Source organism: Hirundo rustica, chromosome 28, assembly GCF_015227805.2.
Source record: "Hirundo rustica isolate bHirRus1 chromosome 28, bHirRus1.pri.v3, whole genome shotgun sequence".
Taxonomy (NCBI): Eukaryota; Metazoa; Chordata; class Aves; order Passeriformes; family Hirundinidae; genus Hirundo; species Hirundo rustica.
Genome location: NC_053477.1, coordinates 4,947,597 through 4,966,741, shown reverse-complemented (window position 1 = coordinate 4,966,741; position 19,145 = coordinate 4,947,597). Strand labels below are relative to the sequence as shown.

The window sequence follows — 19,145 nt, the reverse complement described above, 5'->3', positions numbered from 1 at the left end:
GCTGTGCTGCTTGGCAGGAATTGTTGCTGGCTTTTTCACAGCCTTTGCTTTACACTCATTGTGATGATGGTTGTTAAATCTCTAGAGCAGCCGTGAGTGTCCACTGGGGTGATACGCTGACACGTGCAGCCTGACCCAGTGATTGTCACTTTTGCCCGCAGGTAAGCACAGGACCTGTGCAATGCTTCCCAGGGAGACAACCTCCTCCTCCTCCTCCTCCTCGGCAGGGCCAGCTCCTCGGATCACTCTCAGCCGGGTGCCCAGGACAGGGTGGATCTCTGATCTCTGCCAGGAGAGGCAGAGGCTGCTGAGGGACAGCACTGGGCGGCACAGGACAACTCCACGGCCACCACCAGAGCGAGAGGATGGAGACCCAGCTTCTGCACCTGGTTTTAAAGGGTTTAATGACACCACTGCAAAAAGGGAAGAGTGTGAGAAAATGGGGTAAGAGAACATATTCTCTCATGTTAAATCACCACTCCAGGTCCTGTTGCCATTGGCAGCCTGAGGGATATTTTTGAGATGTTAAAACACGTTGTAAATTAGGAAAACAAGAGAGAAACCGAACCAAAACACCATATTGTGTACGATCATATCTCTTGATACCAGAAAAGCTTCTCAGAATACACCACCTTGTTCATGTTTACTCTTATTTGTTTGGGTTTTTTCATTTGAAGAAAATAAAAATATTCATCTCTGCTTTTCTATAAAAATATCTGTTGTCATTGATGTCACCTTTGTAGCCCTGCTTCACTGCCTGCAGAGGTCAGCAGAGCCGGAGCCCTGGTGGAATGTGAGCAGCCTTGCTCCTTCCAAGGCCAGGAAAAGAAGAGAAACATTTCATGATCCTTTAATTTGTTAAATGCAAAACTTCCTAAGAACTGAAATCTCAGCAGCCACAGGTAAGTTTTCTTCATCCAGCTTTGTTATTTCTCTGCAGAGAAAGCTGGTTAAGGAGGGATGAACCCAGCCCATAATTACTGAATTCCAGTCCATAATTCCTTCAGGAAACAGCAGCAGCTCACTGGGGAGCCCTCGGGCTCACACTGAAGGGAGAGACTTGCAGGTGTTCCAGGGAATATGCAAAGGTGGGTGCTGGCAGCACCAAGCCCCGAGGCGCAGCCAGCACAGAGTGGTGACAGCTTCTGCCCCTGGCTGCAGGAGCTGGGCTGGGCTCCGGCTCCCAAACAGCTCTGACTTCAAGGACTGAGGCTCCAGGGAAGAGCCCTGGGTGAGGGCTCAGCACCATCACACCTGCAATCGCTCTTCCCACCTCTAATGCAACTGGTCCAAGCTTCCCCAGAAAACCTGCAGGAATACGAGGGAAGATCAGATGTGACATTCTGGACTTCGCCTGTGAAAAGCAATCAGGGAAAAAACAGAATAAAGCAAAGTACAGAGAGACTTGTGATTGTACTTGATATGCTGAGAGGAGAATGGGGAGACACAAAATCATGTGCAGGTCAGTTTTATACAAAACATCAAAGAGAGGTGGGAGTGACGGCTCCTGGGCACGGCCAGCAAGGGAGAGCGGCAGCCAGGAGAGTTCAGAGCACGGCCACCCAGGGAACCCAGCAAAACCAGCAAGAGCACTCACACGTCTTCAGCGGGAGTGAGAAACCCGAGCAGCGCCGGGGAGCAGAGCTGCTCCTGAGGTGGGAGCCCCAGGCTGGAGCTGGGTGGTGCTGGATCTGTGCTGGGCTCAGCCGTGGTGCTGGGAGCCACAGGCTCCGCGGAGGGAAAGGCTGCACAAACCAGACAGGAACTGAGCACCCGCAGGTCCCCGACCTCCCCTCTGTGGTAGCGTGAGCTGCTCTGCACCTCCTGCTGAGACCTCATTAACGGAGAACGGCTGAGGCAAATTATAGAATTTTAAAAAATAGCGTGAGGATACCATTAAAAGCAGCATCTCTGAACTTTGCCATGAAAGTGCTTTGCCATGGAAGTGCTTTGCCATGAACTGAACATGCCTAAACCTAGGCTTGGTTGAGCAGAGCTGCTCCACTCGGCACTGGATAAGCCCAAGAACAGAGTGCCCAGAATCTGATTTAATTTGAAAGACCACAAAATTATATTTCTCTGCTGATTTTCCAGGTGGCAGGATTAGACACAGAGTTTTTAGTTTTTCATTACTTCCTTTCAACTCAATTTGACAGAAATGGCTTTTGGTACAAGGCAGAATTTGCTGGGTGCTGCAGCGGGGATAATGGGAACATCAGAGAAATGGCAAAGCACAGTTGGGGGAGATCAACCCTGTCCGGAATGCACTGGGATGCTTGAAGGCCAAGTCTTCTGGAAGAGCAGAAGCCAGGGAAATTTGCACCTCTTGTGGGACATTCACTGGTGCACCAAAGCAGCCCCTCTTTCTGGGGGGACCAAGAGCTGCAGCAGGATCTGGCAGATTTGGTGTGTGCTGGCCTTCGCGAGGACGCGGGAGGGGATTTTTGCACGGCTGGCACAAGCGTGGCCACGAGCACGAGGGCTGCAGGGGAAGGAAGGGTGGAGGCCAGAGACAGTGCAGCCACAGGGACACCCAGCCACGGCAGGCAGGAATGGGAGCTGCCCTTCCTCACAGCTTTGCTGATTAAGGAGCTCCTTTTCTTGGCAATTTGAGCTGCAATTAAAACATTGCTGGGAGAGAGACGCTCAGGGGCAGGCGAACAGCTTGTTCCCAGCTGGCTCAGCACTTTCCTGTTTGCAATTCCACCTATCAGAGCTGAAAAAATGCTCCCTGAAGTCAACCGTGCGCGGGACTGGCAGCCCCGGGCGCCTGGCAGCGTGGCAGGGGCAGCTCCCGGTGTGCATCCCACTGCAGCAGCCTCACAGAGGCACCAGAAGGCTGTGCTGCCTCCGAAGTTCATTTTGGCTGCTGGGTGCTTGTGGGGGTCCTGGGGGCTTTGTCCCCTCTCTAGGGAAGAGAGGGAATTTTCAGCCTGACCTCCAGACTGGAGGAGCTGGGGGACAGCAGCTGCGTGGTTTAAAGGTCAAGTTACTCGAGTGCTCCTTTTGGCACCCCTGAGCGCCCGCACCCTCCGGGCGCTGGAGCAAGGAGCCCCGCGGGGCTCCGGGGCAGGGACAGACCGGGCTGGGGGCACTGAGCTCGGCTCCACTGCTCCCGTCCCGCTCGCTCTGCCCGCTCTGAGGAAATGGTTCGCTGGAAATGGTCCGTGACTTAGCAGGCAGCATGCTTGTGCGAGGCAGGTTTCTAATGACTCCTCAAACTGAGGTTTTATCCCTGTAAATGGAACTAGGTCTCAGTGTCCCTGATTAGTTGCTTGTGACAAATTCCATCTGTCTGCCTGGGAACAACAAAGACCTAAAAAACCTGAGCAGCAGCCATGCAGCCAACTGCTCCCATGCTGGGCTTTGTCATCACAGGAAATCACTTAGAAACAGGAAACCCTTCTTTAATACACTCAATTTCTTGGGACTATTTGCCATGAAATGTCACCTTCTGGGATGAAGGAATGGGATTTATCACAATTAAGGGAGGTTTTGACACATCCCTTTAAGTGAATTAAGGATGCTTTAATTCTGAATTCGCCCAGGGCTTTGCTGGTGCAGCGGGAGTCCCTTGCAGTTTATAACACTCAGAAACACGCACATTTTTGGGCAGGCGTTGGTGTGATTTTGCTGCTCTGGGCAGTGTGGGCTGCTGAGGTTGGTGCAGCGTGTTGACAAGGAGTGGCTCATTGTCAGAATGTTGGCTCTGGACATTCCTCAGGAATGCAGAGACAGGACTCCTGTGCCGGGTTGTTGATTGATTGAGCAGTTTCCTATAAACTTGGCTTTTTTAGAGTCACAATGCACCTGCGTCACTGCCCTCGTCAGTCACCGCCTTTCTGCTGTGCCATTTTTGGCTGTTACACGAGACACAGAGGAGCCAAATCTGTGGCACACGGTGCTGTGGCACATGGGTTCACTGGCACACATATTCAGTGGCACAGAGGTTCAGTAGCACACAGGTCTGTGGCACACAGGTTCATTAGCACACAGGTCTGTGGCACACGTGTCTGTGGCACATGGGTCTGTGGCACATGGGTTCAGTAGCACACAGGTTCAGTAGCACACAGGTCTGTGGCACACAGGTTCAGTGGCACACAGGTCTGTGGCACACAGGTCTGTGGCACATGTGTCTGTGGCACACGGGTCTGTGGCACACAGGTTCAGTAGCACACAGGTCTGTGGCACATGGGTTCAGTGGCACACAGGTTCAGTAGCACACAGGTCTGTGGCACACGGGTCTGTGGCACACGGGTCTGTGGCACACAGGTTCAGTAGCACACAGGTTCAGTGGCACACAGGTTCAGTGGCACACAGGTTCAGTAGCACACAGGTCTGTGGCACACGGGTCTGTGGCACACAGGTTTTGCTCCACAGATGCTGGTGCAGTGACTGCAGGGCCCGGGCATGGTGAGGGGCAGGTGCTAGTGGCTGCCCGCTGTGGGCTCACAGCCTCCTCCTGCCCTGGCGCTGCTGTCACTTGCTCTTGCCTGTGGCCTCCACCTGCATTTCCCGTTCTGCAGCCCGGAGCTGCGTCACCGGCGCCGTGGCCTTGGCCCCGCGTCCGGGTGTGGCAGCGGCACTTTTACCTTGCACAGTGTCTGATGGGGCCGTGCATCACCCCGAGGGCTGGGGTCGGTGTTGACGCTTTTCCGTGGTGTGCCCGGTCTCTCACGGGTGTTGCTTCAGCAAAGGGGGATTAGCATGTGGAACACCCCACAAAAATGTGTTGCATTTGCTGTTGCCATAGCACCCAGAGGAAACCTGGAACGTGGGGTGGAAGCTGGTGAGTCACTGGGGTGAAGCATTCATCCCAAACCTCCTGTCTTGGAGAACGTCTGGCGTGGATGAGGCGCGCGGAGCCAGTGGCCCTTGCTGGGAGTTACTGGGAGCAGTCAGTGTGCCCAGGCTGTTCGTGCCCGCCTTACCCTGGTGTTACCGGCTGTGACCTGCTTGGTGACTCAGAGACATTTCATCAGATTTTTGAGCTGGTTTTGTTCCAACTTGAGTGGGGTTCTCCAGCCACAGGAGGGCGGCACCAGCACAAGCTGCCAAAGTGCTGGTTACAGCTTGGTTTTGTTAGGAAAATAAAACAAAATAAGAAAATAAATTAGCGCATATATATGTGTATATTATGAAACAAAAGATAAAACTGTTTAACAGGAAGGAAGGAAGGGGGGAGCCCTCCAGCATCACCCAGCCCCGCTGAGCCCTTGTGTGAATCCAGGGGGAAATAATATTTATTTTTCAAAGCAAGATTTATCCCTAAATCATTTTTTAAGTATCAAAAGAAGGCTAAATCCCCACGAAAGGATCTAGCAGAGTCACCCTGTTTCCTCTAAGACGTGGGGGAAAGCCAGCAGGACTTTTGTGGCGCCTTTCCATGGTCTAAATGTGCTGCAACAGGCTTGGACAGTGACAAAATGCACTATTCATTTACAAATCCTTTACCATTTCAAATATCTCTTTTAACAGGGTAAAGGTTTGATTTGGTGGCTGTTTTGATTGTGTTTACAGTGGCTTGGAAAATAATTAAAAGAGGAAATGAGTGGAGAGTGGGTGCCAAGGTCCCAGGGTGTGAGAGACCCATGTCACAGCAGTGGCTCTCTCTGGGTACCGCTTTTGTGGGGTCAGAGGGCTCAAGGGTGCCTGGAGCCACAGAGAAGCCCCCAGGGGTGGGCTTACAGCTCCTGCTCAATCTCCTGCTTTACTCAGTAAGAGAAAAGTTATATAAATGATGTTGAAATGTGGAATTGCTGGCAAGACTTTGCCATGCTCTGCAGCTCTCAGCGCTCGGCTGATGTTTAACCTGAAGTCCCGCTCAGGTGGATGGGATTTGCCTGTCTGAGGGGTGTGTGGGGCTAAGGCCAGGCCAGGCCAGCCTCGGTGATGTTTTCTTGGTGAGAGCTCAGTCTGCGGCAGGGTGAGGGCGTTCCCTTCTAAAAAGGCTTGTTTGGTTGGTTGAAGTGAGATGTTTCTGAGGAGGATCCCTGCAACTGCTCAAGGTTAAACTAAGAATTGGCACGAAGCAACAGGGGACAGCATTTGGGACTCAATACCTGAACCAGCCAAACCCCAAAAAAAGAATCCAAAATGGAATTCTTTTATTAGTTCTTCCCTGGCAGTGGCACCTGCATATTTTTATCTGCAGCTGTGTGGGAAGAACTCACACTGCAAATGTAATTCCTACAGGATGGGACTTGGAGGAATCAGACTGTGTTTGAACCCATCCTGGAGAAGGACGCAGATATGCTGACTAAACCACAGATTGCAGAGAATGGTGTTGCAACAGACAACATGATTAGAGAACATTGAGCACTTGATCTAAAACACTACACTAAAGGATGATATTTTCAGTGTTAGAGTAGGGAAAACCTTCTCTACACAGCTGAAAGCAAGAAGGGAGGTGAGCCCAGCCTCTCCACAAGGGGATGCAATCTAGCATTGGGAAGTTGCTAAAATATACTGGAGCACTGCTTCAAGTTCAGGTGCTGACTGAGCCTTAATTTCTTATAAAAATTAGGTTACATTATTCAAAATGAAAGGGTTTCAAAGTCACAGGGAAGCTGAACTTCACTCAGGTCATTGCTGAGTTTTGTGCCAAACCAAGCTGGGTTCTGTGAGGAGACTCTGAACTCTGCTCTGCCCCATGATGGGTGTGAGGCTCCGGGCACCAGCGACAGACAAAGAGCAGCAATCGCCCCCCTAAAGCCAGGAGCAGCTTCCTTGTCCTCTTCAGCAGGGACTGGGCTCAGGCTGGAGATGGTGGAAGGTTTCCCCAGCCCTGTCCACGCTGCTGAGAATTAATGGGGCTCTTCCTTTCTCTCAATTACTGGCTATCCACCTGTGAAGCTGTAAAGGGTAGAACAGTAAATCTTACAATCAAATATTAAATTATAACTAATTTATTTGCTTATGGCAAGCTGTAAGCTCTGCAATCAAATGTGTAAGGGTTCATGTCACAAGCTCTCCTGGGAGGGAGGGGACGTCCCTGCTGAGCCTTGGTCCGAGGGGACACGGGCAGGGATTGACCACTGTAAAGCCGGGGTGTCCCAGCCACAGAGACCCCTCAGGCAGCCCCTCGGCGTGGGCTCAGGCGTGCCTGCTCCCCGACTTTGGTGAATGCCTCTCCAACCTCATGACTTTTTTTTTTTTGCATATTTTTATTGTAGCTAAAACATCCAGTGTTTAGGAAGGAGTTTATTGTTTGAATCAGGATAAAACCAGCATGTGTTTGGCAGCACTTTCTGCATAATATATTGAAGGTCTTTTATTTCTGTATAAAATCCTTCAAGTCACCTGGAATTTTTCCACGGACTCCACGCTGCTCAAGGTTTCAATCTGCCTTAGAGTTGTACATTTGTCCTTGTCCTCTCTGGCAGCCTGTGCTGCCATCCTGCAGACTGGCTCGGAAAATGGCACCAGGGTGAGGGTGCAAATCAGAGCTTCACAGAAAGTCTGGTGGAAGGAAAAGCTCTCATGGCTCCCAAGCAGATTTTTAAATGAAGAATTGTGTCTTGTACTTTACCGTTCAGGAAGAGGGGGAGAAAAACCTGTCTGGATTGGAATATTTTCAGCATTTGGGATGGCAGGTGAATTTTAAACAGATCCCAGCTGGAATACAGCCAGTCTGGGAAGCACAATATGGCAGTTTTCTTTTTCCTTGCCATTATGGTCCAAGCAGAAACAACAGCAGGTGGGAAAAGTACTTTTAGTCAGATTTTCCCTAATTCCTTGAGGCATTAAAGCATCTCTACTTTGCAAAGACAATGGAGATCCACTTTTTCACGTGCATGAATGTTTTTAAAACAGAATTTTCTGATGATGTGCAAGAGCAGCGGCTTTCACACAGCCGCCCGCTACCCCTGGGAGCTCCTTCCCCCGGAGTGATGGGTCCCGGCCCCCAGGGCCAATTCCAGCTGGATCGGGCAGGAGGATCCCGGGGTCCGGCAGGGAGCAGGCAGGGCTCGGCAGGAGCAGCACAGCGCAGCTGGCGGGCAGCGCCGGGGAGCTCCGCGCTGCTCCAGGCGGTGTTTTGGGAAATGATGGCTGTAGGATGAATCAGTGACCCGCCCCGGGCCTGGGGCAGTGCTCAGTCACTGGAAGAAGCGGGTTTTCCGTGGAGGAGGATGCAGCACGCGGTGCGGAGCCCCAGATGATTGCCCCGATGATTGTCCCGGTGATTGTCCCGGTGATGCTCCCTTTGCGTGGGCGCACAGAGGAGCCGCAGTCCGGGAGGTGCCGGCTGCCTGAGCTCTGATTCACTGTCCGGGCCACAGCTGGGAGCCGTGAACCAGAAAACGCTGCTGCTTCCCACGGCAGAGCATGTTCGTGCCGTGCCACCAATTCAGGGTGCAGCTCAGCGGGAATAAGGGCGGTTTTCAGGGTTGTGTATTAACATTCTGGTCATGGCCCAACTTTTGGTTTTTAGCAAAGATATATGGTAACTGTGCCATCTCCTGTTGCCTGCAGTATTTTAGAGGCTTTTCTTCTCATAAATAGCCTTGTCTGTCCCTTCGAGGTGCACTGGAGCATCATTTTGCTGCATGTGGGGCATTGGTGCTTTGAAACCCCAGACCAGCTCTTTTCTGCGAAAACCACACTGACACATCCACAGATCTCACGCTTTACAGCTTGTCACTCACATTTAAGCTGCTTTAGAGCAGAGGTTTCCCTCGGCAGCTGCAGATGAAATATGCTTCATCCGTGGCTGTTTTCACAAGCACGAGGCACTGCCTATGCCAGTGCCGAGCCGGGGCTGCCGGGGGCACGCAGGTTGTTGCTCTAGTTTGCTCTGGTTTGCAAACTCTGTCCCTCTGGGTGAAGCAGAGCAGAGGCTCAGCTCAAAGGTTAATTTTTAACTTGCCTGTTGCTCCATGGTGTGGAGGGAGGCTGCCAGGGAGGTGTTGCTGTCTCCCCACACACAAACACGGCCGGGTGAGGGCTGGCACAGCTCTGCTCTGGACTCTGCTCGTGCCTTGTGTGCTGGATTTCACCAGAAGCTGAAGGTCACGGTACTGGGTGTTCAGACACTGAGCAACATCCTCATCTCCTCCTGAACATTGTGCTCAGGCTGAGCTGGGCTGTTGATTTGTTCCAACCCCATCTTTTCATGGACAAGAGGGTTGCAAAAGCAACCCTCCATTTATTGGAGAGATGGGGAGAGATGGGTGTTTGGTGAGGGGACAGAGGGTGGGACCTCCGTGTGGTCTGCTGTCACCGACACCCCCTTTGCTCTGGGCTTTCCCTTTCCAGCACCTTGTGAGTTGTTCCCCAGCTTCCCCAGTCTGTTAAGCCAGAGCTTCTGCCAAAAATCTTCTCCTTAGTTTCTGTCCTGCCTTTCTGTGGCTTCTCCCCCGCCAGCAGTGGTAGTGGGGAACCACCAGCACGCTCGCAGCACGGCCGCTGAGCAGGGCGTTAGACAAGCTGGATAAAATTAGCTGCTGAGATGCACGTTCCTCAGGATGCTGGGACAGGGGACACCCGGTACAGCCAGCCTGACTCACGGAGAAGAATTAATGGAAACGCCCGGCTCCTGGAGGGAGGAAATTCCTTGAACAGCCTTTTCCTCTGTTTGTTGTGCGGGGAGGCTGACAATGGGCCCCACGTCTGGCCGGAGCGCGGCATGCGCCGGCCACAGGCGCCGAGTCTGCGGCAGCGGGCAGCAGGAAGGGCTGGCACTGGGGGCGACAGACAGCACAGCTGGGTGACAGCACTGATGGGTGATCGCTCTGGGGGGTGACGGCACTGGGGGGTGACGGCACAGGGGGATGATGGCACTGCGGGTGACAGACAGCACAGCTAGGTGACAGCACTGATGGGTGATCGCTCTGGGGGGTGACGGCACTGGGGGGTGATGGCACTGCGGGTGACAGACAACACAGCTAGGTGACAGCACTGGGGGTGACAGACAGCACAGCTGGGTGACAGCACTGGGGGTGACAGACAGCACAGCTGGGTGATGGCACTGGGTGTGATGGCACTGGGGGGTGATGGCACTGAGGGGTGACAGCACTGACGGGTGACAGCCCAGCTGGGTGACCTGCCCTCCCACACCTCCCTGCACAGATTTGCGGCACAGCCTGGGCTCCCTTACCGGCAGTGCTCGGCTTGGCTGTGCCCTCCTTGGCACATGGGCTGCCACAAACACCGAATCTCCGGGGGTGGGTCCAGGTGCTCTGACCCTCCCAGGTGCAGCCCTGGAGATGAGCAGAGCAGCAGCACAGTGTGCGCAAGGACCCTGGGATGGTTGGATATTTGTATGTCAAACTCACTTTGGTCCATGTTCCATGAGAATTCATTGTAGTTTTTGTTGAGCCCACTGTAAGACGCTCCTGGAGCACAAACCTGCCAAAGCAGCAGACAGGCTACAAGTAAGAAAAATTGCCTTTTTTTCACAGTAAATATCCAATAATCACATAACTTCTTAGTAAGTGGCCTTTATTTATCAGGGATACCACTTGGGCTCATAATTTCAATGTAATGAGACAAGAGGGACTATAAAATCCCCAAGTCAGCGGACGTTATCAATCATGTTATGCAAATGTTGTGAACAGGGCTGTCTGGGCAATCCTAGGACATGCCAGCAGCAACCAGTTCAGTGGGTGTTGATTTCAGTCTGCCACACGCATGGCTCCCGCCAGGTTTGCTTCCTTCTTTCAAGGAAAGGCTGTTGGCAAACGATACCCCAGGCTGCCCAGGCCAGTGCTGGCACCGGGTTTGCTTTGGGGGCCCAGAGGGTGACAAGGCTCTGCCAAATCCAGCAGTGGCCCTGGCACGGGGGCTGGACTGAGGGCACCTCGATGGTCCAGGCGAGCAGGGAGCAAAGCCCCGGCAGCGGGGGCCAGGGGAGCGGCAGGACGGTGAAGATCTGATCGGGTCCCTGCAGGGTGTTCTCAGAGCATCCTTAGCAGCAGGCTGCTCGGGTCCTGGCAGGTAACACGCCCCAGAGGCGGCAGGGCCTGGGGGCTCCTCGCACCGCCGGGTCTGCTGCCAGTGTTGGTCACTGATGGGAGCCCCCCCAAAGAGGAGGAACCGTGCGGCTGGGCGGAGCAGGGCTGGGCTTGGGCTGGCACTGGGTGGCCCCGTGTGGCCTTTTCTGGAAGCAGCCCATGCCAGGCGGTTTTTGTCGCCGTGGATGGTTTGTGGGGATGTGTCACGAATGGGCAGCGGCTGCAGCCGGTGTGGGACACTTCTCTGGAAGAGGTGGAATCCTGGAAAACTGGCAACTTCCTCTGGAGCAAACCTGCTCCGAGACAGATTTTTCCAAGCAAGGACAGTTCTGAAAAGCCTTTGGAAGTGCTTTCAAAGAGGTTAATCCCAAAACAGTTTACTCTCTGGTCTTCCTGGGAGGGGAAATCACCATGCATCCCACTCCAGCTGTAAATAATTATAACTGCCCCTTCTATTAGGTGACTTAAAAGGTTATTTCCAGTCCCCCTGACTTATTGGCAATTTGGAGTTCTTACTGTGGGCAAAAAAACTGTAACTGGGCTATCACTCTTCCAAGCTCTTTATCTTTGTTGCTCTAAGCAGAGTCATGGGAAAGTTTTTATCTAAGCCATCAGGTTATTAGAGGACAGAATTATAAATAACCAGTCTTTGCTATTTTTAAGCACTTTCAGCATCATCTATCATGATAGTACAGCACAACCTGCAGAAAAACAGTCCAACTCTGCTGCCAAAGCTTCATAACTTACTTCTGATTCTTTGGGTGCTGAGGAGCCAAGCCCAGGTTCCTTCTCGGCTCTGCAGAAACGTCAAAGGCTGACGAGCCATGCTGCCCACCCTGGCCCCAGACCATCATCTTCTACACCCTTCTTTCCTCATTGCAGAAGATATTATTCTCCTTTATTACAGAGGGGAAACTGACATTGGGGTTGATAAACAATAAATCTGGTGAGGCCTTTCTGGGGAATGACATGGTTGTCACGGCAACTGCGGGGCAGCCTGGTGCTGCCAGGTGGGACAGTGGGGCTGCTCCGCATCCTGAGCACGGCCCGCCAAAGCCACACCTGGGGAATGAAGGAGAGGTGCAGGTACTCTGCCCCTAAACCAGGTCTCTGTGAAATGACAAAAAAAAGTCTAACCCCACCACCCCAGGAGAACTGAGCATTTCAGACAAGGTAATTTATATTTACTTCATAATTTATTAGTTTTCACATCACTGTATGCAATAAATTATAGTCGATATAATAATGACATTGTCATAAAATATTGCCATGAAGTAAATACTCATCTAATAGTGACTGTAACCTACACAGAGAAGAACCGTAGTTATTATATTTAGATTCTTAGTATTAGTGGTAAGTGAACACAATATTAGGGAACTTCACAGTAAATTCAGGGAAACCTGTCATTATTATTTCTTCTGTGCAAACGACTTTTACTGCACACAAACAGCTTGGGAAGGAAAGGAACAGTTGTGCAGAGTGTCTCTGGAGCAAATGCGTTCCTGGACGGCTGCAGTTTCTGCACCACACGGTGCCTTTGGGTGCATTTAACAAACGCAAAGTGACCGTGAGCAGCAGCTGCTCGCTCTGCAGAGCCTCCCGCCAGCCGCAGCTCTGCACGGGCTCGGAAACGAGGCTGGAAAGGCGAAGCACCCTTGACCAAAGGGTCAAGTCCGTGAGCACCAAGTCCATCAGAGGGTCCCGAGTCCCAGCCGGGCGTGTGGGTCTCCCCCAGCCCGGTCCCGGAGGAGCTCGTCCGCCTCCCGCAGGGAGCTGCTCTCTCTCTGCGAGCCTCTGGCCACCAGAGCGCCGACCACAGCGATGTGCCGCGGGCACCCTTGTGCCGTGGGCACCGGTGCTGCTGCCCACAGCGACGCCAGCTCGCAGTCTGCGGCGGGGCTGGAGCCCTGTGCCGGGACTGCCAGGTCCCCACGGGGCAGCGGAGCACGCCGAGCGTGCTAGGAGGTCACAAACTGTCCCGTCACAAAATGTTCTCCATTTCGGCTCCCTCCGCCAGTTCAGTGAACTTTAATGGAGTATTTCCGAAATGTCAGGAACTGGAGCAGTTTGTCTTTTCTCCTCTGCTTTAGTGCCATTAGTGCTCTCGTTTTTTCCTCCATGTCCTGGTCGGTGGCGAGGATTATCTTGGCTCTCTCATCCGCCTTCTTGTCTCCGGAGTTTTTGAAGAGTTTCTGCAGGGACGCCTCGTTGATGCTTTCGAAGATGTTGGCCGCGGCTTTCTTGCGCAGGGCCGTGTCGAAGCGGTAGCCGTGCACCGAGGGGCTCACTCGCAGCGACGTGGACATGGCTGGAGCGCTGGAGCTTGTCTTTGTTTTCATCGATGTGGCCCTGGGCTCCAGTCGAGGAACGGGTGCTGTGCAGGCTCCAGGGCTGGTATTTAAAGGCAGGCTGGAGGAAAAGCTGGAGGGCTCCGGTTACAATGGTGAGATCACGATGATGTCAACACCCAACAGCCACAGGCGAGTTTAACATTTAAGTTGCCAACTTTCCTGTCGTGCGGACGAGATGAAAAGTTCCCTCTGCTTCTGCAATGGAAATGGATTTTTCTGACCCACCACAGAAGAGGCTTCAACCATCGCTGTGGGACTGAGCCAGCACAGCCCCAGCTCCGCTCCTGCCCTTGCTGCACCAGAAAAGCCCTACGTGCACCACGTATCGTGCCATAAACAGGTAAAACTCCAGGTGAGAACTGTTGCAATGCTAACAAGAGGCTGGAGCCTGTGCAAGCAGCCAAGAACTTGGCTCTGTCTCCACTGCAAACAGGGCAAACCTGCTCCTGTCTGGGCATGGGTTCCTTTCTGCTGCTTCCCGGCGCATGCGGCTCATCTTTAGTGCACACAGAGCTGCAGTTTCTAATTCACAAGCGCTACCCCAAAGGCAGGTGATCCATGACATCCTCTGAGGTGACTTCCCTGGGTGTGACACCCTCAGCTGCACATGGCAATGCTCTCAGGGGGAGCAAGAAAAACTCAGTTTGCTGCCCTGCTCCTGCCTCAGGTGTCCTTTTGCTTAAATTTCATGCTCATTAATGCTGGAAAGAAAACTCACCTCTGCTCCAAAAGAGTCTGTGCTCTCCACACCACCCTTGGCCAATGACAAGCCCTTGGGCTGGGAGGACTCCCTCTTAGTCATATGGATTAGTTTTGGCTCCTGTGAGGAGCAGGGAGCTGGACTCCACGGCCCTTGCGGGTCCGTCCTCACTCGAGATACAGCGTGCACAGGGCTCTGACCACCGGCGCTCCCGCTGGGCTCAGACCCCTGGTGCTACTGAGCACAATGAGATCAGGCCCAGAATAGCTGTGGGTTCAAAAGCCAATTAAGGCCAGGAGCCAGAGATAAGTGTATTTTGGTTAATGTTTTAAAGCAGCCGGATGCTGCACAGGCTCTGTTTGGACAACTAGAAGCTTGTTTACTGTTGTTGCTGACCCTGTTACTCACCCTTGCTAAAAGACTCCAGGAACAGACTCTGTCCCCATCCCACTTGGACCAGGGGTTTCCCTTATTCACCAGAGAGATGCGGAAATTACCACACTGAAGAACAGATCCAAAGAAACATCACCCAGATGCTTTTTATTGCACATTCCCTTTAGAATTTGGGTTTTTTGGATAGAGGGAGGGGATATGCCTGAGCCATGCACCCCTCTGCAGTGGTCAGCAGGAGCCAGTGACGAGGTGAGCACACCAGAAGCCTGCGTGTAGATGTTTGTGCTGGCTCAGAACTGAGAAGGGTTCACAACCTGTGAGCTGTTGCTCACCAGGTGAAGTGTGAGCAGGGCAGGTGGCCACCTGGGCCCCAGGACTGGCAAGCCCAGCTCCATCTGGCCTCAGATCAACCTCCAGCTGGCCAGGACTTGCCAGGCTTCTGTCCTTGGGAGAGGTCTATTTCAGTGTCTGGCCACTTTCCTGCCTGGGAACTGGCACTCCCCCGTTGGTGCTGCTGGGCACATCCTGAAGCAGCCCTGAACCCTGCAGTCACCGTATCCTGCCAGGACATGGTTTTCCCCGCTGCTGCCAGGACTTTGCTCTGGCACGAGCTCTGCACATGCCATCGCTTCCTGTGGTCCTGCCATTGTGTGAGTTACTTTTTACAAGTTTTCACAATTTCTTTTGAATGTCCCGTGCTCCAGTGTATAAACAACAGCTTTGCAAATCCCTGGGATTCTTCTTCCACCAGCCACACATGCTCTCCTTCCCATGGTCTTGCCAAACTGGTGAGACCAATTCATCAGCTGCTTGTTCAACATTTGCAGGGCTGGTAAATCCATCCTGGAAACAGGACAGTTTTTGGTGTGGCTGGATCTCTGCCTGGGAAAGATCTCATGGTTTATAGGCTCTGCTAACATGAAATGCGATAGGGGTGCACAAGGAAGCGGGGCCACATGTGCTGCCCAACCCTTCCTGCTCAGAGCTGCCCCGAGCACTAGGGGGAAAATCTGCCTGAACACGTGTCTGGATGAAAAGCTGAAAGTGCTTTTCTTCACAGGACAGATAACACAGTGCCAGGGTACTTGGGGCAAAATTCAGTGCCAGAAGATCAGCCAAGGTCTTGTGGCTGAAGAAAATAAACCCTTTTGTGTCCCCTGGTCAAAAACAAGAGCTGAGGCAGGTTCACGTGCACCTTGTTTTCACCACTCCCACTGCACATGGAATCACTCTGCAGGTATTTGCAGAGATGTGGCTGACAGCATAAATTAGCAATATATGCGGAAGATACAAGCTCAGAAAAGTATCTGCCATGGAAACCGAGACTAAAGCTGATGCTTAAGGAGTAAGACATCAGAAAGCTGCCAAGATCAAGCACGCATTCCTTGTGAGCTCATCTCGCACTGAGCAGTAACAAATGTCTTTGCCCCTTCAAGCTTCTCAGCCCACTTTGTATAAATTTAGTTGTGCTTGGCTCTGACAGAGCGATGAAGCATGCCTCGTCTGTTTTTTTTCCAGTAATTTTTGTTTATATGGGTCTTTTAATACTGCTTACCAGTACTGCCTAGGAGGAATTATTCATGTGTTGGATTGGAGAGCAACTTCAGAGAAGATGTGATTTCTATCATCGTTCCCCTGCTATTATTGTGTAATTGCTTTGTGAGACGCAAACGCTCCATTTCACCCGTTAATGGGAGGATTAATTCCCATCCCCACCGTCTGCAGAGAGGCGCAGCCACTTCTGTAATTGTGCTCTGCTTCTCCCGGCGTGACGGGCTCGGGGTGCTCTGGGTGCTCGGGGTTCTGCTGTCCGGAAAGCCCCGGCCTGGCCAGGGAGCGGCAGCCGCAGGGCAGGAGGTGGAGGGAGGCTGGGGCTGCCCTGGGCAAGGGGCAGCGGGGGCAGCACCACAAACTCCTGGAGAACTCGCTCTGCCTCAATGTAACCTCCAAAACCACTCCAAAGAAGGTAATCCGGGATGCCTGGCAGTTCCCTGGGGCATGTTTTGCATAGTTTTCCCTCCACTGGCAGCTGCCAAAACCTGCACGGTCTGTAACTCCCGGATCAGAGGATGCAGCAGCCCCCATGGAGCGTGGGTGCTGCCCAGAACTTCCCAGCCAGGCATGGGACATTCAGAAACTGAGACACAGAATATCCTGTGATACCTGTGAGATATTATAGATATTGATATTGACATTGATATTTGCTTTGTCATCAGGTCACTCAGTGAAAACCTAAGACTGGGAAATGTCCAGGAGCCTCCAGCCATCTCTGCTCTGCCCACCCTTTCCCTGGCTTCCATGGTCTGGAAATCTGGCTCCTCACAGCCCTCACAGCTGCCACAGCTGGGGACCTCAGCCCTCCTCAGGAGCCAGAAATGCCACTGTCTGCTGGGAAGGGTTTCCAAGATGAGGGGTTTCTGAAGTGGAGTGCTCTGCAGAGACAGCTGTGGCATGGCTCTAAGGTCAAGGAGGAACTGGTTCATTGTGTTGCTCTTGGAATCCAAATTCCTGGGAGGTTGTCAGACATCCAGGTCGTGCGAATGGCAGTGCCTGCCCCGGCTCCAACCTGCCTACAGCCTCTTTCCACCGGGACTTGTGTGCCTCAGGGACTCCACCTGAGATTTCTGTTTGTTTGGCTGTTGTGGTTGTTGCTTCCTTAATAGAACATCTGGGAACACTTGTCCAAATCTCACGGCAGGACGCTGTACCCTTTGCTCACAAACCCCAAGAGTTTAACTTGCCCATCTGTGTTCCTTGTGCCTCCCCCTGTGGTCCCCAGGTCACAGATGCAGGGCAGGTACTTGTCCCCAGTTCAGAGGTGCAGGAAGGAGGGGGTATTTGTCCCCAGGTCAGAGGTTCAGGATAAGGAGGGTATTTCAGGGGCATTTCTGTTGCAGTTCGGTTGCTGGGAAGCACAGATATGTCTCAGACAAACCTCACACGGCTCCCTGTTTGAAAACAGGGAAAACATACTGGTTTTCAGACAACAAAGCACGATTGCACAATTAAGCCAGTTAAATTCCATCAGAAAATATTTTAATAAGGGGAAAAATTAAGGACCAGCCTAAGGGAGGGGGATGCAGCCCCAGAGCTGTGCAGAGCAGCCCTGTCCTGCTCTGGCCCAGGCAATGGCTGGAGCTGGGAGAGCGCTGCCCGAGCCAAGCATCGCTCCCTGCAGGGAGACCATATAAGAGTAAAGTCTGTGGTGTTACTGATAATGAATGTCTCCTCATTTCTCATAAATTCTCTGCTAAATGTGCGATCACCAAGTTAATAATGCAGGGCAGGACATAACAGATAGCCAGTTACAGTAAGTAAATCACGTCTGGTAAGAAACAGAAGAGAAACTTTTGGCACTTTTAGCAGGCAGAGCCTGGTGGGAGAAGCCCTGCACACAGCAAAGCAGAGCTGAGGACACACCTGGTGCGGACACTCGCTGCCACAGGGGACTGGAGGGTCTGGGGAGGCAAGGGCTCACTGTGTAAGGGAGCCACAGGTGCATTCTCTTGGTGCTTGAGACTTCCAAAATCCATCTTGGAAAGAGGAACTCTGGCTGTGGTGCTCCCCACATGTCATGGGAGATCACTCCTGAAAGAGAGTGGCAGGCTGCCAGCCAGAGCATTGTCACAAAAAGAAGAGCCATGGCTCTGGGCTTGCAGGCAAACGATGCCCGCAGGAGTGGGCAGGGCAGGAGTTTGTGGAACAGCTCCATCAGGAGGGAGCACGCACCAGCAGGACCAGCCCCGTGAGGTGGCACCAGTACCCTGAGATGGCACCAGCCCCGTGATGTGGCACCAGCCCCGTGAGGTGGCACCAGTACCCTGAGATGGCACCAGCCCCGTGAGGTGGCACCAGCCCCGTGAGATGGCACCAGCCCCGTGAGATGGCACCAGCCCTGTGAGATGGCAGCAGCCCCCCGAGGTGGCACCAGCGCGTCGCTCGTGCCACCCTGCTCACCATGTCCTGCTATGCCCATGGGACCCAGGGAAAGTATTTGAATATCCTGACTTCAGCATCTCCCTCCCAGGTCAGGAATGAAAGTTTGGACTTTCGAGCACGAACAACCTTTTTCTTTCTCTGCCCAGTTTCCTGTTTGATCTTCCTGAAGGCCCCGAGGACCCGTGGCTGGCTCGGGGCGAAGGCAGCGCCGTCTCCAGCGGCAGACAGCTCATTGTCTGCTGCCGCGGGGCCGGGCTCACGGGAAATCCTGCCGAGGGCTGCCTCGGGTCATTGTCACCGCCCGGCACACGCACCCGCGCCCCGGTGCCCCGCTCCTCAGCGCTCTAATCTCTCCGGAGCCGCTTCCTCTGCTGCAGAAGAGGTGGCGGACAGGACGTGCCTTTGTGCCTTTGTGCCTTTGTGCCTTTGTGCCTTTGTGCCTTTGTGCCGCTCCGGTTTCTGGGGCTCTGCGGTGCCCCCGCGGCTCCCGAAGCCAGCGCCGGGCCCGGGGCACAGGGACAGCCGGGGGCTCAGGGTGGTCCGGGAGCCTGGGGAGGGCTGTGGCGGTGCGGAGCAGATCCTGGGCTAGGAAGAGGGACACCAAGGGCTAAACTCGTGGGTCTGTCCGGGGCCAGGCACGAGGGAAAGCCTGGGTGGCCTCTGAGCAATGTGGTCCAGGCTGGAAACACTGGCTTCATGCTGAAAGAGCTAAGCCGGGTCCAAGGTCAGAGGGACAGGCTTCTTGAGCAGAATTTAGTTTTCAGTTCCTTAATTTTGTGTCAAAGCAAAGAGGGACGTGGCAGAGGG

The 19,145-nt window shown here is 53.2% G+C and overlaps 2 protein-coding genes across 2 annotated transcripts in view; both read right to left on the bottom strand.

Moving 5' to 3' along the window:
• GINS4 (GINS complex subunit 4) overlaps nucleotides 1-17,566 on the bottom strand; it is a 146,504-nt gene extending 128,938 nt beyond the window's left edge. Inside the window, exon 1 of the mRNA XM_058423702.1 lies at nucleotides 17,563-17,566. Coding sequence (XP_058279685.1) covers nucleotides 17,563-17,565 — 3 coding nt within the window. The 5' untranslated portion in view covers nucleotide 17,566. The remainder of the gene's footprint in view (nucleotides 1-17,562) is intronic.
• On the bottom strand, nucleotides 12,119-13,360 carry TCIM (transcriptional and immune response regulator). Its single transcript, XM_040087932.2, has one exon. It carries the CDS (start codon nucleotides 13,292-13,294, stop codon nucleotides 12,974-12,976), a length of 321 nt encoding a protein of 106 aa, XP_039943866.1. The 5' UTR covers nucleotides 13,295-13,360; the 3' UTR covers nucleotides 12,119-12,973.
• Nucleotides 17,567-19,145: the final 1,579 nt, after the last annotated feature.